Source organism: Dendropsophus ebraccatus, chromosome 10 (genome assembly GCF_027789765.1).
Source record: "Dendropsophus ebraccatus isolate aDenEbr1 chromosome 10, aDenEbr1.pat, whole genome shotgun sequence".
Taxonomy (NCBI): domain Eukaryota; kingdom Metazoa; phylum Chordata; class Amphibia; order Anura; family Hylidae; genus Dendropsophus; species Dendropsophus ebraccatus.
Genome location: NC_091463.1, coordinates 40,700,336 through 40,713,144, shown reverse-complemented (window position 1 = coordinate 40,713,144; position 12,809 = coordinate 40,700,336). Strand labels below are relative to the sequence as shown.

At 42.4% G+C, this 12,809-nt stretch overlaps 1 protein-coding gene across 1 annotated transcript in view; it reads left to right on the top strand.

Moving 5' to 3' along the window:
- The window catches only part of FRMPD3 (FERM and PDZ domain containing 3), a 94,250-nt gene that overhangs the window by 33,358 nt on the left and 48,083 nt on the right, over nucleotides 1-12,809 (top strand). The window contains exon 8 of the mRNA XM_069943972.1: nucleotides 4,737-4,873. Coding sequence (XP_069800073.1) covers nucleotides 4,737-4,873 — 137 coding nt within the window. The remainder of the gene's footprint in view (nucleotides 1-4,736; nucleotides 4,874-12,809) is intronic.

The window sequence follows — 12,809 nt, the reverse complement described above, 5'->3', positions numbered from 1 at the left end:
ACCCATGGGTTGTGACTGTCCTGTTTTGTTGTATTTTAGGAAAGTCTTTATTCTTCTTGTTCTTAATGTACGTATTAATTGCATTTTATTAATAAAAATCGTTTTTTTTTGTGGATATTTATGCTCATATTTTATAGTCTACTATGTTTTAAGTGAGTTATATCTTTATTATAGGTAGGATATGTGATGTGGTTATAATATATTTATATAGAAACAGAAAGAGATTTTTTCGCTAATTGGAGCTTTCTGTGTCATATAAAGTAGACCAGGTAGATCAACTGCTTGAGAAAGGGGCATGCCCCATAATGTTGTATGCGTCTGATGTCACAGGCAGAATACCAGTGGAAGTAGGAGCCTCTCTTCACACATAAAAAGAATTTTGGAGCGCCAAATGCCCATGATATGGTAGTGATATTTTTTACATATATTGTTGGAATCTGTGTAGTAAATACCATTAACTTTTGCTACTAAAACTTGGTGTTTTAGTTACTAGGTGTCTTGAACAATTACCATTAAAAGCCTTTAAAGGAGAAGTTCGGTCAAAAGTATTTTTTCAAATGTTATTACTTATGGAAAGTTAGATAAATTTCTAATGTACATTGATTATTGGAAATGCACATATACTGCTATTTTCCTTAATTAAGTAGATCATGGAGTGTTAGAATTCTGTCCAAAACCATGACGTCATGAATCAGTTGTAATTCCTAGGGAGTGTCCAGCAGGGGACAAACTATATATAGAAGTCATTTTCTGCGCTGGACTTAAAAATGTCCCCGCAACTCCAGCACTACGGAGATGCGGAGAGGCGGATTGCCGGTGAGCACGGCAGAAAACCTACGCCAGCTGACAGCTGGAGTAGGTTTTCTGTGTATCTTTCTGAGAAAACAGTGATGAATCGCGCGGACTCTGAGTCTGCGCCCCCTCCACACCCACTCTACACTTGCCCCGGCGGAAAGTACAGATTTGCTAATATTTTATTCGCATATGGCCATTTTGCGAATAAAATATTTGCAAATTGTCACTTTCCGCAAAAATGTAAGACTTTTTTGCTTGATACAAGTCCTCAATGAGTACCATTGACTTCCATATATATAGTGCACCGCCTGCTGGACACTCCATAGGAATTGCAACTGATTCGTGACCTCACTGCAGAGCTTACCTCCGCCCCAGCCTCCTGCCAATTCGTTTCCTGATTTATTCTCTGGCAGCTCTGGTGAAATCAGGAAACAGGAGCCAGCAGGAGGCTGGGGTGGAAATGAGCTCTGCAATGAGGTCACAAATCAGTTGTAATACCTATGGAGTGTCCAGCAGGGGGCGCACTATATATAGAAGTCAATGGTACTTATTGACTTCTATATATATTGCGCCCCCTGCTAGACACTCCATAGGAATTACAACTGATTTGTGATGTCATAATTTTGGACAGAATTCTAACACTCCATGATCTACTTAATTAAGGGAAATAGCAGTATATATACATTTCCTATAATTAATGTACATTAGAAATTTTTCTAACTTTCCATAAGAAATAACATATTAAAAAATACTTTTGGCCGAACTTATCCTTTAACTGAAAAGACTGGAAAGTAATCTCAGACAAATCCTCCTGTGAGGTGAAAAAATACCATGCTTGGAAAGCACACACATGGACATCAGTAGATTCTAGGTCATGTTTCCTAGCTTTCATCTGCTTGATAAACCTGGGAGCTAGAAATAATACTATCACAATCTTTACTACAAGATATAATGGCCCAATTTAGTAACAGATGCCTAAACCATGTAAATTAACTAGTAGGAAGCCTAAAGCTTAAATACAAACTTTTATTAAATGTCATTAAGTGCTTTCACACTGTTGTAATGGTACCAGCATGTGCCAGTATTACTTCATGCAGAAGACTTCTTGATTGTCTGCTCCATGTATTGTATTTCACCACTGAGAAATAAAACTTGCTTGGGAATGGGTAAGAAACAGGAATTATCCAAAGGAAAGAAAAAGTAAACACATACATGGTATACTATGGATTATAGGAGACCAAAAGTATATACATACTGTATAACATTGCCATAAATAGGCATGATATAGTATTGTATAGGGATGCCATAATACAGTCCAGTGCATGAGGCCTTACTGAAACATCAACCTATTTTTAGGCTATGTTCACACAACGTGAACAACCGGCCGTTCCGTGACCCCGGCCCGTGACCCCGATCTCTGCCCCGATCATCCTGGCTGGTACTTAAGTACCCACCGGAAGATCTTTCCGGCTGCAGAGCTCTGATGCGGGCGCACCAGCGCGTGCCCGAATCAGAGCTTCCCATAGCTTCAGGCCGCTCGCTTCATTGTGTGAACTGACAGGGTTTCCTACGGCTGCAATTCACTGAATTGCGGCCGCAGAAAACTGACATGTCAGTTCTTTGCGGAGCCGCACGAGATCCCGGCCGGAGCGTATATGATGTGTATATGCTCCGGCCGGGATCCCATAGCAGAATAGGCTATGTTCCACTCAGCACAAAGTACGGCCGTTGTTGCTGATGGCAACAACGGCCGTACTTTTACGTAGTGTGAACATAGCCTTAAAATGTTTAATAAGCATTAGCGCATCCCTTGCAAAAGAGCTGATATGTTAGAACTACTTAAAGAGCTAAACTACAGTCCACATATTCATATAAATATACGGTATGGTTTATTGCAGCTATCTGACTAGTAGTTATGTGGTATTTTATGTCTTTCAGTCAGGTGTCTTTAGCCCCTTCCTGACACTTGATGTACATGTATGTATAATATCAGGAACAAATGTATGGAGCATGCTTAGGAGGTCCCCCCCCTGCTACACTTACTGACAGTGGCCAGCATCTGAGATAAATGTAATACCAGGGGTTTCATTCCTTAGCTGCCACTGTCTAAAGGCGTGACATCTAAGTGGTAAATGCCTGGTACAGGACCTATCAGGCCTTTGATTGTCCCTACACTCATCCATCCACTGATGCATGTGCTAAAATTGTTCTTCATTTTAATGGTCTGTGTGTCCCCTTTACCAAGAGGGCTTAAAAGGGTATGACATTCAGTAGCAGATTACAATAGGTCCTTTTCAGGCGGTAGCCCGTGGCCCTGAGCTCCTGGGGGGCCCATGGCAACCCAAAAAGACTTATACTTCCAGTGGTATACAGTTCTGCCATGATTTGCAAAATAATTGCTGCTTTTTTACCACAATTTTGCACAAATCAGGGCATCATGACATTATCTTTCCTGTACAATGGACACTACGCTAGTGCTGTCAAAGTTACAGTAAAGTGGGGGGGGGGGGGCAAGCTTGGTCAATAGCCCGGGGCCTATTGTAAAGTTAATCCGCCCCTGGTGACATTGCACTAGATTTATTGTAATTTACTACTGTACCCAGGCCAGTTGGAACTGGCATAGAATTCTGAGGCTCTTTTAACCGTACTGCAGCCTCCACATAGCAGTTAGGCCTCTCTGTGCAGTTAGACCCCAAGTAGATAGTATCCCCTAAGTAACAACCAATGTCACCGAAGTTAGTATTCCCCTGTCAGTCAGCTCCTCAGTAAAGCATTTTAACAGTGTAGGTAATCCCTATGTAGGTAGCTCCCCCCTTGTAGGTAGTTCCGGTGGTAGTTGCCCCTAGTTAATAATATTCCTCAAGTAGATAATCTCCCTGTAGGTAGTCCTTATGGGGCCACTCTCCCTTGTAGTTAATCCTAAATAAGGCATACCCCTGTAAGGCATCTCGCCTGTAAATAATCCCTCAGTAGGCAGCTCCCACATTGTAAGCATCCCCCTGCAGGTAATTCCCCAGTTAGCAGTCCCCTTGTAGCCATCCCACCACTCTAAAAGTAGCTGTTTTTTACAATAGAAAACCCGTAAAAAAATGACGGTTTGCTTAGTATCTGTCGACATGACTACTTGGGTTTTTTTTTTAACACAAATGACGGGTTTGTGGACAAATTGTGTCTAATGCCTTCAGTAAATGTGTTGGTCCACTAAAATGTACAAAAACCTGACAATTTGCTGCCAGGAACACCTTAGTAAATCAGCCCCACAGGCTTAGGTTCAGGCAGCTTAATAAATCTGCATGGCTGATTTCATTTCCTTACTTTGCATTTTTTTTCTTAATGATGTTACTCGATGTAACTTAAAGCGACTCTGTACCCACAATCTGCCCTCCCCAAACCGCTTGTACCTTCAGATAGCTGCTTTTAATCCAAGGTCCATTCGGCAGGTGATGCAGTAATTGTCCTAAAAAACAACTTTTAAAGTTTCAAATTGACGTGACCTAGAGTGTCTGTGCATTAGGCTAGCACAACCTCTCTGTCGATCCTCCCCACCCTCTTTACCATTTTAAACACTGCACATGTGTAGGATCATTAAGGCACCTGTGCAGTGTTAAAAGTAGCTATCTGACAGTACAAGCAATTTAGGGAGGCAAATTGTGGGTACAGAGTCGCTTTAATGATGTAATGACATGTTTCCAAGCCAAAATTCAGCTCATTGATCCAAGACCACTTTACGGGTTAAGCCACTGTTCTTTTCTTACCAAACGTTAAAATATTGTCTGGAAAATCCCTGTAAATTGGTTTGGGTGACTTCTGTTTCTGTTGTCCAGATGCCCAAAAGCTGTTGTGAAAATAGAAGGTGCTCAGCCCTTCTGGGTTTCTCTGTGTAATGGTTACATTTGGGCTAATATTCCTATTGTCTTAGCATGTTTCCAATATCTTCCTAGAGTCGTAATGATGTGATAAGAGAGCGGCTAGGAGCTGAACTAAAGCCAGAAATGCTCCTGGGACTCAGTGCACTACATATCTACATCAGTGTGAGCTCTTCCCGCCCAGGCCACAAGATTTCACTACGTGGAGTTGAGTAAGAACAATTTTTCCATTTTGTTTTTTGTTTTTTTAATTTGTCTTAATATCTGTGTCTGAATACCAGGCAAAACAGTCTTGATTAGAACAAGGCTCAAATGACAGAATTTTTTAAATAAAGGGATATTCCAGGCATACAATGTCTTAAAGTGCTTTTAAAATAAAAAATAAAGCATGACTCAAGGTATTGCTGAGTTAATTCCGGCTACCCTTATCCCCTTACTTAAAGGAACTTGACTGATAGCTTCAGACTTCTGCCAGGCACCAAGCCTCTTTATTGCACCCCCCCCCCCCATCCGCCCATCAGGTGAGTGGGGTGTACACCATAAAAAAGGCACAGATTTTTGTGAAAACCAGGAGGCTTACCCTTACGTACACCAAGGCAAGGATGCAATTTATAAATCTCCCCCACTATATGTACAGTGTACTATGTCCTTTGTGGGATGTACCCAATATAAACTGAATCAAAGGAAATAGGAGCATTTAAAATATTCTGCAGTGTTCAGTTACTCCAATATAGCCAAGAGTTTTGCATTTTCAACACCAAAATGAAGAGGATGTGAACAGTTGTACATATTTTGGTATTGAAAGTGTCAATAAGTGTCAAGACGGCTGCCAAGGCTAATGAAATCACAGGATGCATCAAAAGGGGCATAGATGCTAAAGATGAGAACCTAATTTTGCCTCTTTACAAATCCCCTGTCAGACCACACATGAAATATTGTGTACACTTTTGAGCACCTGTATATTAAGGGCCTTTTATGCTAGAAATGCTCCTGCGGCCTATAATCAGCCCATGTAAAAATTACAGCGATACCTTAAGAAGGGGCAAACTCCTCATTTTTGGCTGATCGTGTCTATTGACTGCCAATAATGATAAAGGGAAACTGACAGCACAGGTATGTATATTTCTTAGCTGTCAGTTTCCATATTAAAAGCAGTGTTTTCTTACCATCCGTACTGCTTCTGATCCGGCTCTCCAGTCCACTGTATCTTTAGGCCTGGCCTGCTTAAGAATGATTGAAATATGGAGGAGGCAGGGCCTGAAGATACAGCCGGAAAACTGAAAAGCCAGATCACAAGCAGCGTGGATGGTAAGTATACACAGCTTGTAATTTGGAAACTGACAAAACAGTTATATACATACCATTAAAAGAAGGGGTGGGCTACAGTACCAAGATTATCAATTTTGGGGTTATTTAGTTTAGAAAAATGACATCTTAGGGGCGATCTGATCACAATGTGAAAATATATGAATGGACGGTACAGAGATTTTTTAGTGATCTTTCACCATGACAAGGGGGCATCCTCTACATTTCACCATCAGCACAGACGGGGATTCTTTACTGTAATAACAGTGAGACTATGGAACTTTCTGCCACATGATGTTGTCATAGCTGACTCAAGGGAAAAGTTTAAGGGAGGCCCGGATGCTTTTCTTGAAAAATATAATATTACAAGTTCTGGGCACGAGATTTCATGTGATAGGACGTTGATCCAGGGATGTATTCTGGTAGTGAAAACCAGCAAAATGGGGCAGCTGACATATGCCTCGTGTATTTTTAGGTTGAACTTGATGAACTATTTTCTTTTTTCAACCTTATTAACCCATTAGTGACCACCATGCTGCCTTTTCACGGCGGCCACTAATGGCCTTTATTCCGATGCGTACGCCTTTTAACAGTGGGCGCATCGGAATAAATTACCGCCCGGCGGCGGCTGCAGAACGGGTGATCAGCGGTCAGTGTGACCGCTGACACCCTCCTGTAACTGCCCGGAGCGGAGGATTTTCCGCTCCGGGCAGTTTAACCCGTTAAATGCCGCTGTCAAACCATGACAGCGACATCTAACGGGTCCCGGTGGATCCCGGACGGCGCCGTGGGTCACTTACGTGATCGCGATGTCCCGCGGCGCCGTCCGGGGTCCCAATGTCTCCATGGTGATCCCGGGGTCCTAATGAAGGTCCCCGGGGTCACCATGGAGATGCCTCATGCTGACAGGGGTGGCTGTGGCTGTTGCCTGTCAGCATGAGGCATGATACAATACATTGCAGTACATCAGGTACTGCAATGTATTGTATCAGTGATCAAAGTATTTTACACTAGTGTACAGTAATGTACACTAGTGTAAAAGTAAAAAAAAAAGTGAAAAAAAGTGTGCACCAAACACAACACAGCCCCCCCAGCCCCCCCCAATAATAAAGATGCATTACATTCCCTATACCCAATAAAACGTGACATAAAAGTGATCAAAACACAAATCCTATACATATTTGGTATCGCCACGTCCGTAACGACCCACTCTATAAAACTATATCAATAACTATATCGCATGACACACGCTGTAAAAAAAATAAATAAAAAAAAACAGTACCAGAATAGCTGTATTTTATCAATCCACTTTAGAAAATACGTCATAAAAGAGATCAAAAAGTCATATACATATAAAACTTGGTATCAATAGAAACTACAGATGTTCACGCAAAAAATAAGCCCAAAACCAGCTCTGTCGCGCAAAAGATGGGAACGCTATGGATCTTGCAATGCGGCAACAGTTTTTGTGGGTTTTTGCTAGGAAGATAGCTTCTATTGCGCCAAAGTGATAATAGTTAAAAAAAAACTATACAAATGTGGTATCACCGTAACCGTAGCGACCCAGAGAATACATGTATTATGTTATTAGTGACCGCTGATACGGATTTTACGGCAATCACTAATGGGCTCTATTCTGCTGCCATCAGCTCTTTATGGCGATGGTGCAGAATAGTACAGCAGCGCCGGTAATGCCCCCAGCCCCCTCCTCTCAGCTACCGGAGGTAGCTGAGGGGTTGGGGCAGAGTGTGGGATCAGTACCGGCAAGTCCCCTGGCAAGGCCAGTATAACGGCGGCCACCGGTAACAGACATCGCCTGCGCAGCTGAACGCTTTCATCTCTTCTCACCGTGAATCCACAGTGAGAGGAGATGAGAACATGTCCCCCCCTTCTGTCCCCAGAATTAACCCTAGTGACCTGGTCACTGACCCTCCCCTCCCAGGGCGGCCATCTGATCCAAGATGGCCGCCACCATCTCTGTGAACAGACTCTGTTCACAGTGATAGATTCCTAAAAATGATCAAAGCTTCATCCTCTCCACCACTGGAGGTGGCGGAGAGCATGGGGCAATGATCGGTGACCACCCGGTGTGGTCCCAGTACAAGTGATCAGCGGTATATACTATATACCACTGATCGCTTGTTCCAAATGGTGCCGGCACTTTTTTACGCCTGTCACCAAAGTCAAGTGCCCTGGATTACTTGTAACCACCCCAGATTACCTGTAACCACCCCAGATTGCCCGTCACCACCCCAGATTATCCGTAACCACCCCAGATTGCATGTAACCACCCTAGATTGCCTGTAATCTCCCCAGATTGTCCGTAATCTCCCCAGATTGCCCGTATCCACCCCAGACAGCCCATAACCATCCCAGACAGCCCATAACCACCCCAGATTGCCCTTCACCACCCCAGATTGCCCGTCACCACCCCAGATTGCCCGACACTACCCCAGATTGCCTGTCACTACCCCAGATTGCCTGTCACTACCCCAGATTGCCCGTAATCTCCCCAGATTGCCTGTATCCCCCCCAGATAGCTCATAACCATTCCAGACAGCCCATAACCACCACAGATTGCCCATAACCACCCCAGATTGCCACAGACTGCCTGTAACTACCCCAAATTGCCTGTAACCACCCCAGATTACTCGCAACCAGCCCAGATTGCCCGCCACCACCCCAGATTTCCAGTCACCACCCCAGATTGCCCATTGCAACCCCAGATAGCCAGTGAACACCCCCAGATTGCCCATCACCACCCCAGATAGCCAGTTACCACCCCTAGATAGCCAGTAAACACCCCAAGATTGCCCATAACCACCCCATATAGCCAGTAAACACCCCATAACCACCCCATACAGCCAGTGACCACCCCAGATTGACCGTAACCACCCCAGATTGGCACAGACTGCTCGTAACCACCCCAGATTGCCCATAACCCCACCAGATTGCCTGTTGCCACCTCAGATAGCCAGTAAACACCCCGAGATTGTCCATTACCACCCCAGATAACCAGTAAACACCCACATATTGCCTGTAACTAAAATGACACTCCTTCTCTTCTGAGCCCTGCTGTGTGCCCATACAGTGGTTTATGCCCACATATGGGGTACCATTGTACTCAGGAGAACCTCAGTTACAAATTTTGTGGTGCTTTTTCTCCCCTGTTCCTAGTGAAATTGAGAAATTTCAAACCAAACATGTTATTGGAAAAATTATTTTTTTTTTCATTTTTACGGTCTAGTTTTGAATACTTTCCTCCAATACCTGTGGGGTCAAAATGCTCACCACACCCCAAGATGAATTCCTTGAGGGGTGTACTTTCCAAAATGGGGTGACTTTTGGGGGGTGGGGGTTCTATTCTGTAGACATTACAGGGGCTCTGGCTCTCAGAAACTTCTTCAGAAAAATCATGCACTGAAAATGCTAATTGGCGCTCCCTTCCTTCTAAGGCCACATATGTTTATGCCCACATATGGGGTACCGTTCTACTCAGGAGTACCTGCGTTACATATATTGGGGTGAGTTTTCTCCCCTGTTCCTCGTGAAATTGAGAAATTTCAAACTAAACAAACATGTTATTGGAAAAATTCTATTTTTTTATTTTTACTGTCTTCTTTTGAATACTTTCCTCTAATACCTGTGGGGTCAAAATGGTCACCAAACCCCAAGATGAATTCTTTGAGGGGTGCACTTTCCAAAATGGGGTGACTTTTGGGGGGGTTCTATTCTGCTGACACTACAGGGGCTCTGCAAACGCACCTGGCGCTCAGAAACTTCTTCAGAAAAATCATGCACTGAAAATGCTAATTGGCGCTCCCTTCCTTCCGAGGCCCGCTGTGTGCCCACACAGTGGTTTATACCCATGTATGGGGTACCGTTCTACTCTGGAGAACCTGCGTTACATATATTGGGGTGAGTTTTCTCCCCTGTTCCTCGTGAAATTGAGAATTTTCAAACTAAACAAACATTTTTCAATTTTTTTCATTTTTACTGTCTTTTTTTTTAATACTTTCCTCTAATACCTGTGGGGTCAAAATGGTCACCACACCCCAAGATGTATTCTTTGAGGGGTGCACTTTCCTAAATGGGGTGACTTTTGGAGGGGGGTTATTCTGCTGACACTACAGGGGCTCTGCAAACGCACCTGGCGCTCAGAAACTTCTTCAGCAAAATCTGAACTGGAAATGCTACTAGGCGCTCCTTCCCTTCTGAGCCCCGCTGTGTGCCCATACAGCCCACATATGGGGTACCATTGTACTCAGGAGAACCTGCATTACAAAATTTGGGGTGCATTTTCTCTCATGTTTATTATGAAAATGAGATACTTTAATCTTAACAAATATATTATTGGAAAATTTCTATTTTCCATTTTTTTCCGGCCTAATTGTGAATACTTTCCTCCAGCCCCTGTAGGGTTAAAATGCTCATTATACCCTTAGATTAATTATTTAAGGTGTCTAGTTTCCACTTATGGGGGTTTCCAGTATACAAGCCTCCTAAATCAACTTAAAAAAAGAACTGGTCCCTAAAAAAATCAGTTTTGGAAATTTCATGAAAATTTGATAATTTGCTGATACATTTCTAAGCCCCGTAACACCTTAAAAAAGTGAAATATGTTTACGAAATGAAGCCAGAATAAAGAGGACATATTGATAATGTGACTTACTAACTAATTTTTGTCATGTGCCTTTTTTTTTTAGAAGCAAAGAGTTCGTAAAGTGCAAAATTTTCAAATTTTTCATTATATTTGGATGTTTTTCACAAAAAACACACAAGACAGTGACCAAATTTTTCCACTAACATAAAGTACCATATGTTACGAAAAAACTATCTCAGAATCGCTAGCATACGTTAAAGCATCACTGAGCTATAAGCGCATAAAGTGAGACAGGTCAGATTTTGAAAAATGAGCCTGGTCAAAACAGGCTTGGTCCCCAAGGGGTTAAGGCCAAGTTCACACAACATAAGTTACGTATTAATACCTAACTTATATTGTGCTGCAACTAGAGGGAATCCCGGCTGGAGCGTAGTACACATAGTATACACTCCGTCCGGGATCTTCAGTAACACTGGCCGTTTTGTGATGCAGCCGGGTCACGGAATGGCCGGTGTTATACTAAATGTGAACATGGCCTAAATATGTAACTATGTTATAATAGGTAACATCTTTATACTGAGTAGCATTCTTCAATTAGACTTAAAGGGAAACTAACAGCAAACTTAAACCTTCACTAACAGCATACTCCTATCTTCATCCCCATAGCGTTTTCATTAAATCTTTTCTGTTTTATTACTGTGTAAAATAGGTGGTTTCGTGCAAAATAGAAGATTTAATCCCTTTCCGCAAAGGGACGTGCTGACACGTCCTGATGGGGGTGGGGGATTCAGAGATAAATAAATAAACGTATTTGGTACCGCCGTGTGCGTAATCACCGGAACTATTAAATTATCAAATTCCTGATATCACACAATATATGGCTTAAAGTGTCACTGCCGTTGACATTTTTTTTGCAGAAATCAATAGTACAGGCGATTTTAAGAAACTTTGTAAGTGAGTTTACTAGCCGAAAAATGCATTTTTATCATGAAAAAGCAGTTTGAAGCTCTCCCCCCTGTCTTCATGGTTCTCTTATGGAGAGGGGAGGGGTTGAGGCTGATGAGGCACCAAAACAGAACAACAAAGAGTTAATTTATAGCTACATCAACGGGCTATCTGTGACCTCTGAATACAGGCTTTCACACAGGTCCCGCTGTGTAATCCTTTTTTCTCTGCTCGCTGCTGGCGACTAATCTCTCTCCTCCCCCCCCCCTCCCCTCTCCATTGAACAGACAGGGCCCGACTGCTGTAAAAGAGTAGAGATTTCCTGATAATGAGCAATCAATAAAAGAGAGGGGGGGGCTGGGGAAAGTCTTTATAAATTCAGATAATGGCATATTTGCCTAATGAACCCAAATACAAAGTTTCTTTAAATCACCTGTACTATTGATTTCTGCAAAAAAAAAAATAAATAAAAAATACCACAGTGACACTTTAACCCTTAGAGGACCAGGCCAATTTAAATTTTTGCGTTTTCGCTTTTTTTGCCCTTATTTTTTGCGCCACTAAGTGTACTTTGCAATGATAGGCTGAATTTTTGCATAAAGTACACTGCGAAACCAGCAAAAATTAAATGTGTGGTGAAATTGAAAAAAAAAAATGCATTCTTTAATTTGTGGGGGTTGTTTTTACGCCTTGATTGCACATATGCGACTTTTTGATCGCTTTTTCTTACACTTTTTCTGGATTTTATGCGATCAAAAATGCGCAATTTTGCACTTTGGAATTGTTTTGCGCTTACGCCGTTTACCGTGCAAGATCAGGAATGAAATAAATTAACCCTTTAAGGACGGGGCCCATTTTCGTTTTTGCGTTTTCGGTTTTTCCTCCTTGTGTTTAAAAGGCCATAGCACTTGCATTTTTCCACCTAGAAACCCACATGAGCCCTTATTTTTTGCGTCACTAATTGTACTTTGCAATGAGAGGCTGAATTTTTGCATTTGGTACACTACAAAACCAGAAAAAAATTCAAAGTGTGGTGAAATTGAAAAAAAAAACGCATTTCTTTTATTTGGGGGAACTGTGTTTTTACGCCATTCGCCCTGGGGTAAAACTGACTTGTTATGCATGTTCCTCAAGTCGTTACGATTAAAACGATATATAATATGCATAACTTATATTGTATCTGATGGCCTGTAAAAAATTCAAACCATTGTTAACAAATATATGTTCCTTAAAATCGCTCCATTCCCAGGCTTATAACGCTTTTATTCTTGGGTCTATGGGGCTGTGTCAGGTGT